This window comes from Leopardus geoffroyi, chromosome C2 (assembly GCF_018350155.1).
Source record: "Leopardus geoffroyi isolate Oge1 chromosome C2, O.geoffroyi_Oge1_pat1.0, whole genome shotgun sequence".
Classification (NCBI taxonomy): Eukaryota; Metazoa; Chordata; class Mammalia; order Carnivora; family Felidae; genus Leopardus; species Leopardus geoffroyi.
The window spans coordinates 146877311-146897117 of record NC_059333.1 but is presented as its reverse complement, the minus strand read 5'-3'; the positions used below and the strand labels follow the sequence as shown (position 1 = coordinate 146897117).

The following is a 19807-nucleotide window of genomic DNA, read 5'->3' as shown; positions in this document are numbered from 1 at the left end:
TCAAGATAAAACAGAGAAAACTATGACTCCATCCTAAATGGAGGTAAAATTACTTTTATAGGCAGGAAACGTTCTTGTCACTTGTTCCTCAGGAGCTCTAGAATCTTCGGATTCTCCCTGCTTCCTCCGCCCCTACCTCTGTCTGCAAATTTTCCCCCCCAAGTCACCTCCACAGTGAGCAGAGCCTCTTGGCTGACATACGGGGATGAATCTATGAGGTAAACAACCTCATGTGCTTCCCTCTGTCTGGCTGCTCTGAAGTTCCTTATGGGGCCAGGGCATCTGGCTTGCTTGGCTACAATCGCCATTCATCTCTGCGTGTGTTCCCACAGTCTCCCTCCCCCACCCCATTTCCCTCGGGCACCTGTTCGCTCTACAAGATGTAGCCACGGGCTGTATGAAGAGGCATAATCACGGTAGGAGTGATGCAGGTTCTCTTTTCTAGCACTTTCTAATGGATTTCTCTGTGGGGCACCCATCTTGGCAAGTGTCGCCCAGTGAGGTTGCTTTATCCCCTCGGATACCACTTTGTACCTGAGCACACACTCTTTGTTTTGTAGCTCTGCTTACTTTACAAAGTGACAGGCAGACAGGCCTCCACGGTGAGCCCCTGGAGCTGCTAGTTTTCCAGTCGTCCTCCTGGTTATTTTGTGGAGGCGCAACAACGCGGGCACCCAGGCCCCAGTGACATGCCCCCAAAAGGAGTTAGCGATCGCACAGAACGCCAGCCTGCCACTGGGCAGAGCATCCTCACTTTCCATGTGGGAAATCTGAGAGCGTAAAATACTACGGAAAGAAAATGAGAATAAAAAGGGTTACGATGAGTATCAAGTTGGGACCAAGGACTCTTGCTGTCACAGCATTGTCCCAGTTTCCCTGACCTCTCTGAGATGAGGTTGCGGAGAAGTTGAAAAGCACTCTGCAGGAGTGGTCACCTCCGACGGGACGGAACCCCGTAGATCTCTGGATGTATAACCATTCTGTTTACCAACCTGCTACAGGACAAACGTAGTGGTGATGGTGACAGCTCTTGTCTGTGGGTCCTCCTCACAGGGAGCAGCTCCGTTTCTCGTCTGTGCCACCTCTGGGACCACCGTGCTGGGAGCCTTTGATCCTCTGGATGAAATAGCGGACATCTGTGAGAGGCACGGCCTCTGGCTTCACGTGGATGTAAGTGCATTTGTCTGTACCCATTGGTTCAACTTCCTCATCTTTTTACTGCTGCGGTGGGATGTCTTTCATGTTTTCAGAAACTAGACGTGAGGTCCCAGCTACTTTCATTTGTGCATTTCTTTCTTTAAAAAAGTTTTTTTTAATGTTTATTTATTTTTGAGAGAGAGAGAGAGACAGAGTGTGAGCGGGGGAGCGGGGGGAGCAGAGAGAGAGAGAGGGAGACACAGAATCCGAAGCAGGCTCCAGGCTCTGAGCTGTCAGCCCAGAGCCCGACGCGGGGCTCGAACGCATGAACCGCGAAATCCTGACCTGAGCCGAAGTCGGACGCTTAACCGACTGTGCCCCCCAGGCGCCCCAAGTGTATATTTCTAAGTAGGAGAAATATATATGTCATTTTCCATAAGGCAATAAAGGAGAAGATGCCAAGACTCGGTGTAAATTTTGGTTTTGCTTTCCAGATTCTATTTTATTTCCTCTTCTCCCATGAACCACTTCCTCTGGTCCCTTCAATCTAGTACTGTCATGATGCAGGTGTGGTATGAGGGGCACATTGAACTACAGAATCAAGAGACTTTGACTTTGGGTTCTAACTGGTCGCTTCTTCATTGTGACCTCACCCGTTTGGGCTTTGGTTTCATTTATAAAGAGGGAGATAGCTGATGTGGTCTGTGAGGTATCTTCTAGCTCTAAAATGACATGATTCCGATCAGCCGGAAAATGCAAAAAGCTGCATTACATAATTGCCTGCTATAATTACAGCGGGTTTTGTCTGGATCCCTCGTAGATAATTATTTGAGAGGGACTGAGATAACTTGCATTCTTCGTAATTTTCTAACTTAAAGAATGGACTTTTTTTTCCCTAATTAATTTTGTAAGTCCTGGGGCTCTTCATAATACATTTTCCCTTAATTAAAGGTAACTCTTCAAATTCTACTAATCCAGGGTTAATCATTTGAATTCAGCCGGTTCTGAATGCTTGTCGAGCTTTTGGTTTTCCTTTTCTTTTTATAAAACGAGGAGTTAATTAGTTTGATTCAACCTAATAGAAGTGATGGTTGAACATACCGATGACACCATAGGGAACTTTCTTCTGGCAAGTGAGTGATTCATACCCTCCTTAGCAGAAAAATAAAGAACGCTATTTTTGACTTTCTGAACGGAAGGTAACTAAGCATTTGGGGGATATACCTACACACAGTTTTATAGTTTGTATGATTTGATGCTTTCAAAGTACAGTACCTATGTTACAGAGAGAATTTTTCAGCAGCTCAAGGCTTTCATTAAGCATACGCTAATATTTGGTAAAAGCAGCAGTAATGTAAATCTCGCTAGAGTCACCGGCTCTATTCGTATGCCGATGGCAACGCTTCAGGTAGATTATTTGTGACTTTAAATGGGATTGTCGCATTTGTCCTTGTTCACATTTCAGCTTTTATCTTATTGATTTTTATAGACTTAGGAGCATAATAATACATTCCGTCCTAGAAGATAATATGAAGTGAGTACTTTGTGACTGTGGAAATACGGGGAAAAAATCAAGTATATCAGCAGTTGTGCTTAAAAATTCCGTTCTCATAAAAGAAACATCAAATACGGATTATGTAGTTTAGGGAAAGCAAAGTACAGCAGTTTCTAAATTGGGAGTGAGATTAAAGACTTAAGAGAGGCTCAGAGAGAATTGTGATTTGTAAGTATGAATGAAAACCTCCCTAGATTTTCAAAAAAAAAAAAAAGAAAAAAAAGAAGGTTGACATTTTTTAAGGAAACACTCTTATAAGAGTCTTTAAGCCACACAAATTATTTGATTTGCACCCAGTAGACATCTAGTAGTATTAGACAAGTTGGACTGTGGTTTATCTGACCTGTTAACGAGATTAGCTCCCACACTGACCCAGTGTTCACTCATGCTTTGATATCCCAGGCTGGGAGTACCCCGGGTGGTCAGTGGGTTAAGCGTCCCACCCTTGGTTTCAGCTCAGGCTGGGATCTTGCGGGTCATGAGTTTGAGTCCTGCATCGGGCTCTGTGCTGACAGTGCAGAGCCTGCTTGGGATTCTCTCTTTCCCTCTCTCTCTGCCCTTTCCCCACTATCACTGTTTTTCTCTCTCTCTCTCAAAATAAATAAATAAACTTTAAAAATATCGCAGGCTGGATGTAATGGAATACTACATTATATCATTATAATAATCATATTGAATCTGTTGATAAAATTTTATCAAGGGGGGGGGTGCCTGGTTAGCTCAGTCTGTTAAGCATCTGACTCTTGATTTCAACTAAGGTCGTGATCTCATGGTTTGTAGGATTGAGCCCCGCATCGAGCTCTGTAGTGACAGCACGGTGCCTGCTTGGGATTCTCTCTCTTTCTGCCCCTCTCCCTCTCTCTCTCTCTCTCTTTCAAAATAAATAAGGTTTTAAAAAAACTTAAAAAGAACTGTAAAGAATTTTTGCATTTTTTAAATGTTTGTTTATTTTTGAGAGTGGGGGGAGGGGCAGAGAGAGAGAGGGGGACAGAATCCGAAGCAGGCTCCAGGTTCCGAGCTGTCAGCCCAGAGCCTGACACGGGGCTTGAACTCACAAATGGTGAGATCGTGACCTGAGCGGAGGTCAGATGCCCAACCGACTGAGCCACCCAGGTGCCCCTAAAACAGTTTTTTTTTTAAAATAAAGGAGCATGTAGCTGATCTCGAAGAAACTTCATATACCATGGATAGTTTATTAACTTTAAAGATAAAAATTAGCAGTAATTTTTTAGATAAAAATTGCAGTAATTACTTTGGCCTGTCTGAAATTTTCTGTAAAATATTTTTGTAAACCGTAGAAAATACTAAAAACAGTCATCCACTCTCTTTCTTTTTTACAAATGTAATTATTGCCCTTCAGGGTGTTCTATACAACCTCCTTGCCCTGCATAGATGACATATGTTGTTAATTCCAAGATCCACTTACTTTGTTTCCGTTTTAATGCGTCGCAAGTTGGTATGTTGATGTCATTTTCTTTTTCTTTCCTGGTGGCACACAAAAGATGGTGACTCTTACCTTTGGGAGTGCCTTACATTTGGTTAATTATAGTGTATTTTTACACACCTGCTTAAGGAAAACTTCCGTGTTTTGGCAGTTTGTATCTCTGGCACTATATCCTTCCTCCAGGACGGCAAATGCTGCTGTACCCTCTGCCTCAGACTAGAAGAACCGTCTGGTCTGGCCCTTCTCTGAAGCAGAGGCCCTGGATACTGCATGATTTCCCATCCCAGCCAAGCGTGCTGGGGTGTCTTACCCACTCTTCATTCTCAATCCCAGGGGAGGTAGTAAACACCGCACATATTTAACATCAGGGGCTTTAGAAGCTGCCGGATCTCAATTCTGCCCTGGCCTCCACCTCCCTGTCCAGATTGGTCTTGCTATTAATTTCTTAACTAATTAATCAAAGAGAATAACATACACGAATGCTGATGCCTAGGGGCACATATACCACAATGTTTATAGCAGTGCTTTCAACAATAGCCAAACTATGGAAAGAGCCTGAATGTCCATCCACTGATAAATGGATAAAGAAGATGGGGTTTATATATACAATGGGATACTACTTGGCGATGAGAAAGGGTAAAATCCTGCCATTTGCAGCCACGTGGATGGAACTGGAGGGTATTATGCTAAGTGAAATAAGTCAGAGAAAGACAGATATCATATGTTTTCACTCATATGTGGAACTTGAGAAACTTAACAGAAGACCATGGGGGAAAGGAAGGGGTAAAAATAGTTTCAAAGAGACAGGGAGGCCAGCCATAAGAGACTCTTAAATACAGAGGACAGACTGGGGGGAGGGGGGGAGGGGAGAGGGGAAACTGGGTGATGGGCATTGAGGAGGGCACTTGCTGGGATGAGCACTGGGTGTTTTATGTAAGTGATGGACCCCAGGAATCTACCCGCGAAACCGAGAGCACACTGTATGTTCACTGTATGTTAGCTAATTTGACAATAAATTGTGTATAAAAAAGAGAAAAATATTAAGTAAGATGGTAACTGTGGAGCCTAACGTGTAGTAATAGCTCAGTAAATGACGGTCCTCACTTAGATGCAAAACCGTCATCATTTAGGCAGTTGGTTTGATGTTTTTGCAAGTTTGGGGTTGGGAGTTCAGAAAGTGAAGCAAATAGAAGCAGGACAGTGCCCGGAGGGGTGTTTTTCTTCTCCCGTCAGCTCTTTTGAGGACTAAGCCTGAGGAGGAGCTGTTCCCGGCCCTGCCAAGCCACTCTGAACCATGGAGCTAACGCCTTGAAAGAGTTCATGTGATTTTATTTTTATTTATTTTGAGGAAAGCAGAGAGAGAGAGCACAAGTGGGGGAGGGACAGAGAGGGAGGGAGGGAGAGAGAGAGAGCAGTCTCCACACCGTCAGCACAGAGCCCATCATGGGGCTCAAACTCACCAACTGTGAGATCATGACCTGAGCTGAAGTCCGATGCTTAGCTGACTGAGCCACTCAGGTGCTTGAAGTTCACGTGATTTTAAAACTGCCTCGCCCCTCACTAGGATTGTGAGAATTTGTTTAATTTTGGGGGAGGGAAAGGAGGCAGAGGGTGGTGCAGGAGACGGGAAGGTGTTCGAATGTGGTGTGTGAGGCTCCTGAACTCACCTCCTTCCATCACTCTCAGCTCTGCACACTGTCTTCTACCATTTGGCCCTAAGCTAGGATGTTATCCTGAAGCAGGAATGGGCTTTGGCTCCCAGATCTCACCTACCACCTCTGAACCTTAGTTTTTCCATTAAAAATTTTGAGGTAATAATGGCTCCATTCTCAATGCAGTGTTGTGTGGTCTAGATAACCATGGAGGGCATTCAACATGGCCCAAGTTGGTGCCCTCATACTCCCTCACAACCATTACCCTTCCATACTCTGCAAATTAAAACTTAGAAGTCTGCTCAATTTCAAGGACCAGACTGACTTCCTTATTTCTCATGTGGATTCTTCCTCTCCCCACCCCCACCGCCCCTCAGCAACCCCCTTACTCCTGGCTCCAGACTTCCTGTCTGTGGGGTTTCCTTCCATTTCCTAGTCTCAGCTGTCTTCTCCTTTGCTCATCATGTTTACGTCTCCTGTGGACATCTTCCCTAAGTCCCAGGCTTCCTTTCTCCCACTCTTCAAACATTTTTGATTTGCAAATACTTCTGAAAACTGTTTGGCTGAAAAGATCTAATGAATGGGATCCACCTAGCCCTTCCTAGTTGGCTTTGAGTTCCTGTGTACCCCTCTACCCACCCTGTCAACTGTGCTCTTTATTATTCAGAATGCCAGCCCTCAGCCCGTACCTCATTATCAACCCTGGCATGTTGTGTGTGGGAGAATGCCAGCATTGCAAAGGATATTGTCTCTTTTCCTCTTAAATACAGAGGACAAACCTGTGGTTGCCAGACGGGAGGTGGGGAGGGGTGGGTGGGGGTGAAATGGGTGAAGGGAATTAAGAGGCACAAAATTCCAGTTATAAAATAAATAAATCACAGAGATGAAAAGTACAGCATCAGGAATATAGTCAATAATACTGTAATAACGATGTATGGTGACAGATGGTAACTATAGTTGTCGTGGTGATCACTGAGAAATACATAGAATTGTCGAATCACTGTGTTGTACCCCTGAAACGAATGTAACATCGCGTGGCAACTATGCTTCAATAATGACACTAAAGAATAAAAACATTTCTTCACTGGATTATTTGTTTTTTGGGTGTTGAGTTTGGTAAGTTCTTCAAAGATTTTGGATACTAACCCTTTATCTGATATGTCATTTGCAAGTGTATGTTATTTGCAATTATTTTCCCATTTCGTTGATTGCCTTTCAGTTTTGTTGATTGTTTCTTTTGCTGTGTAGAAGCTTTTTATCTTTTTTTTAATTTTTAAATGTTTATTTATTATTGAGAGAGAGAGAGAGAGAGAGAGAGAGAGCTTTTTGCTTTTAATTCCCTTGCCTTTGGAGATGTGTGGTGGGGGCGAGGGGAAAATGGGCGATGGGCGTTGAGGAGGGCACTTGTTGGGATGAGCACTGGATGTTGTATGGAAACCATACAGGTTGTCACTCAGGGTTTTCTGTGACAGCGGACTGACAGACGAATGGCATTGAAATAACTTTGTTGTGGTTCTATAAATATCTCCACAGGCTTCCTGGGGCGGTTCAGCTTTGATGTCAAGGAAGCACCGCAAGCTCCTGAGAGGCATCCACAGGTAAGTGTGGTTTTTCCAGGCCCGGGGCACCTCGGGTTCAGGCAAGGGCATCTGCCTGGATCTTGCACACTCAAGGGACTAGGAAAACAGAGACAAAGTCACCGCTTTACTGGAAAGGAAACCGACCCAAACCCCAAACTCCCCCAACTGCTCCAACAAGGCAGCCTGTTGAACACCTGGGTGTGAGTATCACCTGCTACTGATGATCGTAATTGCCGCCAGAAGCTACTTATTCCCTCCTTCCCCGTCCGTCTGGTTTTCCGCAACAGAGCCGACTCTGTGGCCTGGAACCCCCACAAGATGCTGATGGCTGGAATTCAGTGCTGCGCTCTCCTCGTAAAAGACAAATCCGTGAGTTTTCCTTTTCCCTCTCAGGGTCTTGGGGCATTACGGAAGGTGAAACCGCCGTGTTTTCGGAGGCCTCGCTTTTGCTTACGTGTCGGTGCTTTGAACCGGGTACAGTGGATGGTCTTTGGTGAATGGTGGCGGCGTGGTAAAAGGAAAACTACAGAGGCTCAGATTTAAAAAAAAAAAAAAAAAAACACACAAAAAAATCGAGTGTTTCTGCTCAGGTGATTTTGGGGCTTAGCTTTAGGTGTCCTATAATCTCATTAGTCCCAGCAAAATGGTCTCTCTTGCCCTCATTTGGATTATATTTTAAACCTCAGTTTTAAACATGGCCAAGATTTTGTTCTCCTTGACTAAGCCTGGGATTGAAGTGATCTTGAAACTTCTGCTCGCTGAGAAAGCGGAACAGATGTGTGTCATACATTAAATTGAATGTTTAATATGCTTAGCTAGGGTTTAACAGCGCATGCATACGGGAAGATGTTAGTTCCGGGCTGATCACCGAACACTGATTTATTATGTTCTTTCGGAACATTTTGCGTGTGTGTGTGTGTGTGTGTGTGTGTGTGTGTGTGTGTGTGTGGTGGGGGGCGGGGCGTGTTAGTTAGACGCTAGTCTGGATCTCAGCGGGTCAGGTCGCAACGGCGCTGCGGAGGTTCCCCCCTGGCCGCACGTATAAACCCTGTGTTTTTCCGCGGGTAAAATAAGGATTCTTGTGGGAAGTGGCCCAGGCTGGGAAATGCCGCTTCATTCTTAGAAATGCCTCCTCAAGATATGTGTGCAGCATGTGGGTGATCTTTCTCAGCCATCTGTTTACATTTTTTTTTCCTTAGGGGGACTCCCTTTGCCAATGCTAAAGTCATTTTCTCTTTTTAAGGAATTTTATTTCAAAGGAAAACCATATTTAAAGTTGAAACCCAGTCTTGCTTGTGCAGACAGCTACAACTCTCTTTCAAGATGAATTGTGACGTTTGTATGTCCGCACTCTTTGTGTTTGGAGATGACCGAACAGAATACTGTAGTAGGGGCCAAGGGCAGGCCCACCTAAAATGTGCCCCAGTGGCATATGGATTATTTTGAATTGAAGGCACTTGGGAATCAGTCAGGGCAAGGACACTCAGGTCCCCTCTGGCCTCCTGAAAACAGAAGACAAATCTCCCACCTGAAAGGTGCCCTCCCTGTAGAAAGAAGTAACAAGACATCCTGACCACCAGAGACAGGAATTGTAAAGCTGAGAACACTGTACAAACAAATTGTTACTTTTCTTTTTACTAATCTACTACTCCAACTCAAATTCCACTTAGAATTCCTAACCAGTTAAAATTTCCAAACACGTTCTCTTTATCGTGTCAAGGCTTCACAAATGTATTGTCTCATTGTCTAAAATGTGTAAAAACCGCCTTCGTCATTTGTTTGGGTCTCGATCTCATTCTTCGGCCTCCATGGGCCCATAATAAAACTTTGGTTTTTCTCTCTTGTTAATCTGTCTTCATGGAAATTTAACTCTTTTTAAAAAAAAAATTTTAACGTTTATTTATTTTTGAGAGTGTGAGAGAGAAACAGTGCACAGCAGGGGAGGGGCAGAGAGACAAGGAGACAGAATCTGTAGCAGGCTCCAGGCTCTGAGCTGTCGGCACAGAGCCTGACGTGGGGCTTAACCTCACGAACTGTGATGATATGACCTGAGCCAAAGTCGGACCCTTAACCGACTGAGCCACTCAGGCGCCCCTAAATGGGAAATTTAATTTAGAGTCCAGTTAGAAGAACCTAGGACTAAGTACAATTTCTTCCTCCCTTTCAGTATCCATCAGAAGCTACAAAAACCGATTCTGCATGTGGAAATAGAGATACTCTCAGAACTATGAATTTATTGCCTATTTTATTAGGTTGCCTACTGTCGGTTGTATTTCACACCATTTTTTTTTTTGCATGTAACTTCTCAAGTTGTTATTTCGTTTTATAACTGAAAGGTAGTTTAATATTATCATTCATGAACTAAGGAACATCCTTGGCTTGCCTGTGGTACGTATTTAGGACATGACAGAGTTAGGAATAAGCCCAGGTTTTCCTTTGCTCTAGACATAAGAACAAAAACATATTAAGCATCCTTTCTGTGCCTGGCATTCTACATCTGCCTTCTCCCCAGTCCGCCAATCTGAATGACATCCTTATCTGTTGGCGTGACACTTTCAGGAGTGGAAAAGTTAGACCAAAAATTTGATGACTGCTCTTTTAAATAACTTTCTGGCTTTTATACATTTTTCTTGTCAAATGATATTTTAGCCAAGAATTGATTTGCATTTATGTACTTGATGCAATTCAAAATTTTCTGCATCGTCTAACTCTATTAAAGGGGTGACAATTTTATTTTATTTTTGTAAAGAATTCATTCCTGGATCTCAATAAAAAACAATACCCATGTCGACTTCCATGGCAGGAATTAAAAAGTTGCGGAAATTGTATTTGTTGTGCAAAGAATTGAACGTTATTAAAAGTTGCCTTTTTTCACTGATTTTTTAAAGTTTATTTATTTACTTGGGAGAGGGAGAGGGAGAGAAAGAGAGAGAACGAACAAGCAGGGGAGGGGAAGAGAGAGAGAGGAAGACACAGAATCTGAAGTTGGCTCCAGGTTCTGAGCTGTCAGCACAGAGCCTGATGGCAGGGCTTGAACTCAAGAACCTCAAGATCATGACCTGGGCCAAAGTCAGACACAACCGACTGAGCCACCCAGGTGCCCCAAAAGTTTTAAGCTTCCCTTAAAAATAAAAGATTGTTTTTATGATTTTATTATTATTATTACTATTACTTTTTGTTTTTGAGAGAGAGAGAGAGAGAACACCAGTTGGGGAGGGGCAAAGGGAGAGGGAGAGAGACTTTTAAGCAGGGTCCATGCTCAGTGGAGACCCCAACACAGGGCTCAATTCCACAACCCTGAGATCACAACCTGAGCCAAAATCAAGAGTCAGACACTCAACTGACTGAGCCACACTGGCGTCCCTTTACATAAAGGATCGTTTTTAAATTAACTGAAATGGAGAGCGGAACCATGAGAGCTGAGAGAGGACAGTCAGCGTAAGCAAGTTTTGCGTTGGCAGTTTTCTGTCCCTTTTGCACCTATTTTCTGCCTCTGTTCTCTTTTGTATTTATTCATTCATTATTCAGCCAATGCTAACTGACTTCCTGGGTAGGCCAGGTGCTGTGCTAATTTGGGGCTTATAAAACGGGCACATTCCCTGTAGTCAAAGAGCTTATAATCTTACCGAGGAGACGATGAACAAAATGTTCATATTTAATTCTTTTATTATTATTTTAGTAAGCGCTCCGAAGAATGTGTCAGACACTGTTGATCATATATACTCTAGTCATTCCAACCGCCTTCCTTTCTCCTTCCCGAACTATCTAAGCAGTCTCCCTTGCAGTAAGAGCTACAATATGACACAGCTGTGGTCGGTACAGGATAGAGGAAGTGTGAGGACTGTTGAGAAGTGTTTTACCTGCAGCTGGGGGTGATACACGCAAGAGGAAAGCATCCTTTCCCCTTTTCTACCTTGAATGAAGTTGGGTCAAGGCATGATGTGTGGAGTTCTGATAGCCGCCTTGCAGCCATACGACGATGACCCTCAGTCAAAAAGTGGACATGCACAGAATGGCAGAGCAGAAAGGGGAAAAGTCTCCATCTTGAATAATGATTTTGAAATGTTGTGCTGATGCTGGAAGTGATTACTTTGCAACCGTTTTGTGATGTGAGGTCATTTATTGTCCTTATTGCTGAAATCCCTTCCACTAGGTGATCTGTCCCTTGTAGCCAAATGCACTCCTATCTGATACAGAAAAGAGTATGGCACTCAGAGAATGTGTAGCAGGGAGACCTGAGATGTTTCGACTGGAAGAAACAGAACATACACATTTTTTTTTTTTTTTTAAGAAAGGAAGGAATTGTAAGAAAGGAACCCAAGCAGGCTCCATGCTGTCAGCACAGAGCCCGACACAGGGATCGATTTCACAAACTGTGAGATCATGACCTGAGCCAAAATCAAGAGTCATATGCTCAACCGACTGAGCCACCCAGGTGTCCCCAAAACAGAGATAGAATTTTAAAACCAGAGAGTAATCTGAATAAATTTTCATTTAAGACCATGAATGGGAGGTAGGCAAGAGTGGAGGCAAGAATATGAAGCTTGCAGTGTCCAAGGAAGGGTTGATGGCAGGGGAGATGGAAAAATGTGATGAAATTTAAGATATACTTTATCTGTCCACCAACCAGATAGGGTTGAATCACCAGTTATATGAGGGAGATGAAGAACAGGTGTCATGGTTGACTCTCTTGACTGGTGATGCAGCAACTGAGTGAAGGTTCATGTGTAGGCACAGATGGAGATTGCTAGAGGATGAGAAGATTTGAGAGTGAAGTATCTTGATTTTTAGCATTGGCTACATTAAATTTGGGATTCCTATGAAGTTTTCGAGTGAAGATGTCACGTAGGCAGTTGACGTGTAGATGCAGAGCTAGGATGAGGGGTCTGGGCTGGAAAAGTATATTGGATTGCTGCTATGTAGATGTTCTCCAAGGTCACAGGAGTGGAATGGATTGTCTTGGGAGGAACTTGGAAGTGAGAAGAGAAGAAGATGTAGAATTTAGCCCTGAGGAACTTCAGAGTCCGTGAAAGCTGAAGTTGGAATGGCTGGGGAGATAGGAGGAACATCAGGAAAGCGGGATGCTAATAAAATACTCTTTGAGAGAAGCGTATTATGGGGAATGTTCATGACCTCCCATCCTTTGTGTTGAAGCTTAAATGTAACTTCCTTAAAGAAGAGATCCCAGACTCACCAGGTGGACCGGCACCTTCCTATTATTTCTCAGACCCCGTCCCCTTCCCGTAAGTACTCATCGTGATGGGTAATTAAGATTTCTCATGTATTCACTTTCCCTCCCTCTAGAACATAAGCTGTGTGAGGATATAGACTATGTCATCGTATTTGCCACTGTATTCCCAGTGCCTAGCAAGTATACGCTAAACAAGGATGAAATTAGAATTCACTGAAAAATTGACTGCTTAAATATATTAAAAATCCTCAAAAATACTTGCTATCATGTCAGCAATAACGAGGAGTTTCCAATTTCTCCCCTACCCTAAATCGTTCCTTTCGAACGCTCTGAGATAACAATGATGAAAATGGCAGTTGATGAGTTTTATTGCCTAGGTCCTAACACGAGGCTGGAGTGTGCCTCCAGCAGTAATTGATGAATAGCGATTTTAATTTGGACTCACTCCTCCAGTTAATGGAAGGGGATAACTCTAGTTAAAAGAAAGCAAATTACTTAGTGAATATACTTCTGTTAAGGGAAAAACGAATTCCCTAATTTGTACCCTCCGAGCCCTGACATTCACAACGCTGTTTTCCTGATTGACTAGCTGTGGTGTTTGCATTTTTAATGTCCTGTATTAGTAGAGAAGATGGCTTCCAAAACAAAGCAGAGCTGCTGTTCTCTGAATTGTACTATCACTAGTCGCCTTTGCATCATAGGGATAAAAAGAAAATCAGATGTTAAAAAAAAAAAAAAAAGAACCCTGTGATTATAAATAGGTTGACTTCAGATGTAAATGCTGGCACTACATGGCTGCTTTGGATCAAAGGCAATTTTGATGCTTTGATCTAAAAGAAAAGGCGATATATTCTAAGAATCAGTTGCATAGATGGAGAAAAATCTCAATATTGGCTTTTTAATTTTTAGTGCTTATTAGAAGGACTGTTTAGTTTAAAGGAGGGGGGGAACCCTAACAGATATATGAGATGAGAAAATACCAATCAGATGAATTTTTGAGTATGAATGTTTTCTCTCCATTTCTACCTACCGTTATCAACCGATATTAACTCACAGGGATTTCCTGTTTCATCAAACAATTTAAGGGGCACTTTTTTTTTATTTAATTGTCTTTAGAAAGACTATGTTGGTCTTGTGGATTTTTTTATTATGTCTGTTTTTATATGTTTATTTCAGAAACAATATGCATCATAGACAAATCAGAAAATTCATATATGGAGAAAAATGAAGAAAAAGAGACAATTCAGATAGCTGCATGCCCACTTATGTATTTTCTTCTGCATATATGCATTTAAATAAGTAAATGTGTGTGTACACACACACACACACACACACACACACACACACAGGTGCACATACCTAATCTAAAAAGATTATAACAGGGATGCCTAGGTGGCCTAAGTTGGTTAAGCATCTGACTCTTGATTTTGGCTCAGGTCATGATCTCCATGATCTCATGGTTGTGAGATAAAGACCTGCATCAGGCTGCATAAGATTCTCTCTCCCTCTCCCTCTACTCCTCCTCTGCTCATGTGCACACATTCTCTCACTCTCTCTCAAAAAAATAAAAATAAATCAAAATAAATAAATTATAACATATTTTTCTTTTAGCATACTATTTTCGTTTAACCAATTGCTTTTTAGTTAACCAATATTCATTCTATACATTTTTAACAGCTGCATAGTATTCTATCATTTTGATATATTATAATTAACTTGACCATCTCGTTATTGCTGACGAGTTAGGTTGTTTTCGTATACGTGCTGCTGATGCAAGCACTCAATTAGGTTGTTTTAATGTTTGGCTGTTAGAGATTTGGCTGCCATCTTTGAGGGCTAAATCTTTGTGTAAATCCTATATTCTTTCCTTATAAAAAATTCCTAGAAGTAGAAGAGCCATGATGATCTTTCATGATGTTTTTTTATACTTAGGTCCTAATTTTCCTTCTAAAATATTGCTTACCTTCTCACTAGTGGAGTATGAGTGTGTGTGTGTGTGTGTGTGTGTGTATGTGTTAACCTTTGACATCACAGGGGTTTTTAGCTTTGTCAATTTAGCAGGTAAGCCATGTGTATACCCACACTTACAGACACGTTTTCCTTCTAGTGTCATTTATTGACATAGCTCTTTCTGAGGGATCTTTTTTAGACAGAGGCATTGACATGCAACTGTGGGCTATACCTAGGTTTCAAATGTGAGGCCGATAAGGTTGCAGTTCTTCATTCTAGAGGAAGATCAGAATCCTCCTCTATTCTTTAGGAGAATAGTTATTCTCTTTACAGTCTTTAGGAGTCCTGGTTATTCATTAGGAGAAGGAGTAGCAAGAAGAAGAGTATAGGAAATTCATTCAATACACACTCACCAAAGGTCCATTACGGGCCCAGTCCTACGATGCAAAGAGAAAACAAGAAAAAGGAGCCCAATATCATCTCCCAATATGGTCCCCCAGAAGAAGGCAGAGATTTTCACTGGAATACTATACCTGAGAAATGTGTTACCTTTTCTTTTCTTTTCTTTTCTTTTTTTTACAGTTTTTAAAAATGTTTATTCATTTTTGAGAGACAGAGAGACAGAGTACGAGTGAGGGAGGGGCAGAGAGAGAGGGAGACACAGAATCCAAAGCAGGTTCCAGGCTCCGAGAGTTCAGCACAGAGCCCGACGCGGGGCTCAAACTCACAAACCGTGAGATCATGACCTGAGCTGAAGTCGGACGCTCAACTGACTGAGCCACCGAGGTGCCCCAGAAATGTGTTACCTTTTAGCCCCATTTAGATTTTTATTCTGGGTGGTAACTGATATTGCAAATGACAATTACTATATGCCATTTTTTACACAAAATTGTGCAAGAAAAGAAAGAGGGAAGGGAAAGTAGATTTATTAGAGAAACTGGAACACACGGTGTCAGATTTGTGAGGATTTCTTTGTTAGCCCTTGTTTTTCTTCATGAAGTTCCTATGGAAGTGCCATTAGATGGTTTGAAAATACTAAACAATCTGATGATCAAAGAAATTCTTATTTTCACGCCAGGGAACACTCACACTTCCCCCTACACAGGCACATTGTAAGTTTCCTTGGAATGACAGCCTCCTGAGTAATGTGGCAGAAAAAGAGGAAGGTAGGTGTTTCAAACTGATGAGAAAAAAGAAGCATTTTGCTTGTAGGAGAGACATCAGTCTCCTGTGCTTCGTGCTGCCAAAATTACTCTCCATGTCTTAGATGTTCCTGCACGAACAGAGAAAATTTTTAGAGTTTTTAGCAAGGTTGAGATTGCCTAAAACTGGCAGAACTCATCAAATTCATGGTTGCTAAATCGCCCTTTCCTTTTTAAGTTCTTGGCTTTTTTTTTTTAATTGTAATAAACAAAAATTGATTTTTTTTCATGAGGCTTTTGGAAATTTGTGCATGTGCACGTATATATGTGTGCATCACGTCAAAAATAAAAAAAAGGCTCACATGCTTTCAGTCAGTTGTGACAAGCCCCTGTATCATGTCTGCTTTCCTTTTCCCTGAGGTAAAGGGAGATAGTGATTAATGTTCAAGTTGCACATACTCAAAATCCATTATGTCTTTTTCCACTGAATAAACCAGTAATTGGGTTTTAGGGTTTATGGTTGGTACTGCATTTGTCATTAGTTTTGACAAAGGATTTGCACTTTGTTTTGGATCTGTGCTCCTTTTAGCCTAATATATTAATGCCTTTGTGAACTGCGGCTCCAAGGGATAAGTTATTGAATCATTGTGGTTATCCTACCTGATTTCCGTCAGTAGTTACCAACTTGTCATAAATGGGCCCTAGTCCCAACGCAGAACGCTTTTCGTGGTGTTTGGAATCAGTATACAGCAGGCTGAACCACCGGAGGGCAGAAGGGATCTTATTCATTGCTATGGTCCCACTGCTTGGTAAGAAGCTTGACATTCAGTGCTCAGTGAAATGTTTCCTGAAGTGAACTTACTTTGTGTCTTTTTCCAATACCGTCAAATGGTGATGTGTTTTAAATCTGTTACCTGCAGTGTGAAGTAGTGTGTCCTTTATCATCACCACCTGATCTCTTTCAAGTCTTAAAAAGTGCCCCTTCCTGCCAATATGTTGCAATTTTGACGGGGTGTAGAAACTGTTTGCCTTATCCATATGGCTTGATATATCCATTACCTCCTCGCATCCCCTTTCATGTTGGCACTTGAAAAAAAGTCTTTACTCTCAACTGTGCCAACATTTGGCCTTTTATCTACATGCCTCAGAGACCAATAATAAATCAGTGACTCATGCTTTCCTTTTTCAGAAACCATATTGTCTTTCCCCTAGGAAGTTATTTTCGTTTTAGTGTCTAATGATGCTGTTCTTTATTGGCGACTGGACAAGCGGAAGAGATACTTGCTTTTCTAAGGCTCCCTGGGTCCTCTCTTGACCCCTTCTAATGAACAGAATGACATTCACAATCTGCCTGTTTGCAGTGTGGGATCCAGTATCTTGGCCAACAGCTTCCCAATTTCATCCTTGAGTTCCTTCAGACCTTTGGGTGACTGCCACCTGGTCCTACTGATTAAGCTACATTAATTTCGTCCGTTTGACTTAGATGAGTTGGGGTGTTGGCCACTATTGGACTTAATACCTTCTGCCTGTCTATTTCTGGAGAAGCCTCAGAGTGTGGGAATCTCTCTGATATCCTTCCAGGTAAAGACTTCATTCTTCATAACAGCCATCCCGTTTCAGTAGGGGACCCCAACCTTTGCTTCCCTGCCAGTCATCATAGAAGACTTTCAGATTTGCTAAAATGATAAAAAGTGGGGGCAGGAGTGGGGGAGAAATTCTACCCTTGTGTCCCAGCAGTTGAAAATATCCCGGAAGGAGGATTCTATTTACAGATTGTTTTTTTTTTTTTTGTATCCTACCTTACAACAAAACTGATGAGGGTCTCATTATATGGGAGGGTTCTGTAAGCTAAAATCTAAGAAAAATGAGATACCTAGAGTAAAAGGGCACTAAAGGAAACGTGGAATGAAGCTAATGGAAAAATTCTTGCCGTAATTAGCATGCTAGATCTGCCTCAGGTGGATAGAATTTGGTTTTCACATTTTTAAAGGATTCCAAGCATCTGCCATTTTTTTGCCTTTTATTTTTTATGAACTCACCGCAACAGGCTTTCTCCTTTATTTCTGCTCCCTGGTATGACACGGGAGGCCCTTTTGACTTCTTAGAAAAAATTGTTCCGTTTGTTTTCCTTTGCACAATTCTAATTGTCATATGTGTTGTTTTCCAAGGAAGATATTTGAAAACATACCTGACATTCCTAGTTAGGCTTTCCAGCTTTGTTGTTTCAAGGACAGAAAATTTCAGGGAGTCAGTTTTCTTCTGGGTTCTTCTTCCATGGCAATTCCAAATGTGAATACGAGTACATGTGAACAGAATTATTCTGATTTTGTAGAAACTCAGGGGTGGCAAATGTAGATTTATTTTTTCATAGGCTTTTAGGAATTGTATGTAAACCCTAATTTGTAGGAAAATTGTTAACAGCAATAATAAATCAATTGTAGAATGAATTAATTTCCCTGAATAGAAAAAGGCAAACTCTGTAAAATAGTCACCATATCTTTAAATTCAAGGTGTATATAACTTATGTATGCAAGCACTTAGGCATACACATTCACACAGCAAATATACCTGCCCTTAAGTCATTATGATATTGACGAACAATTATACTTTAGGGAGTTTTGTTCATTGCAAAAGTAACTCCGTAACCTCTCTGATAGTTCATTCTGAGGGCTTTTGTTGGGGGGGGGGTTGGAAGACGGTGGTCGTTTTTTCTTTTTTAAAGTTCTTTTTTTTTTTTAAAGATACATTCAAAGAACATAACTCGAAGCACAGAAGTCCCCCATGTATTCTTTCTTGTTATTGGCTTTTGCTTTGTTTTTAGTTCTTCTCTGTAGTATGGATCCTCAAATAATATAGTTTACTTTTACCTTTCTGAAGGAATCATATATATATTTTTGGCTCGGCTTTGTCGTTGCTCAGATTTACCTTATGTCTGTAAGATTCATCTGTGTTTTGACGCAATCTGATGATTATTCATTTTCACTGCTGTATAGTTTTCCATATGATCATAGCACAATTTGTTTATCTTTGCTCCAGTGATGGACACTTGGGTTATTACAACTTTGGGCTTTTACAAAAATTGGCTGTGAACATTTTTGTGCACATATCTTCATTGCTTGCTATATCTCCAAGATTCCATCTGGCCTAATTTTCCTTTTTCTTGAAGACCTAATTTAGGAATTTCTTAGTGGATCCAAAGGCAGCATATTCTGTTAGGCTTTGCTTCTTTGAAAATGGCTTTATTTCTTTTTCTGGAAGTAGAATTCTGACAGTAATTTGCTTTTGGTACTTTAATGATTTTTTTCCTTTTCTTTCCCCCTTTTGTGTGTTAGAAAGTTAACTAACTCATTTTTTTGATGACAAAATTACTTTTTATTATGGCTTCCTTTAAGATTTTCAAGTATTCTTTAATTTTCCGTTTATCTATGGTGTTGTAAATATGGATTCTGTGTGGTTTATCTTGCTTTGGCTTTATTGGGCTTATTAAATCTGTGGAATGATATTTTTCCAAATTTTGAAGACTATTCACTTAATTATTAACTCCCTCCTTTTCTTTCTCTTTCTGATGGACAGTCCAATTAAATGTATTTGATATCTTCTCACTGTTTCTTACTCTGTTTTGTATGTTTCATAATTTTTTCTTTCCACGCTTTGTTGTGGATAATTTTGATAATCTTTGTTGAAATTCATGAATTCTGTCTTCAGCTATATCTAATCCAGTTTTCTTGTAATTGAGTCTTTTTCACATATATGATGCCTCTAGGTTCTTGCTGACGTTTGTAAGATCAGCCTCTATCTCCATGACCATTGCACGCCTAGATTTACACCTAGTCTACCTCTGTTAACTCTGGTATCTAAATTCCCTTGAGCGCTATTCCCATTGATTCTTGTATCTGTGATTCCTGGCTCTCTATCTAGAGAGACACCTTATAATGTTTAATGGTTTAAGGAATATTTTGTTTGAAAGATTACCTTTAGGAATAATTTAAAATATGGAGTGGAGTTACCTACCTTGGGAGAGAAGATTTTATTTTCATTCTTCTGGGCATCCGGGGGAATTAGCAGCCCAGGACAAAAGCTTGAAGTTTTTCTCGATCTCTAGAGTATATACCCTACTGCCATTTCAGGGTGGAGATCTTTGAATCCTAAACAAGAG

The 19807-nt window shown here is 41.4% G+C and overlaps 1 protein-coding gene across 1 annotated transcript in view; it reads left to right on the top strand.

The window, feature by feature from the left end:
• The window catches only part of GADL1 (glutamate decarboxylase like 1), a 167470-nt gene that overhangs the window by 54606 nt on the left and 93057 nt on the right, over positions 1–19807 (top strand). Inside the window, exons 9-11 of the mRNA XM_045436416.1 lie at positions 1054–1170; positions 7322–7386; positions 7656–7737. Coding sequence (XP_045292372.1) covers positions 1054–1170; positions 7322–7386; positions 7656–7737 — 264 coding nt within the window. The remainder of the gene's footprint in view (positions 1–1053; positions 1171–7321; positions 7387–7655; positions 7738–19807) is intronic.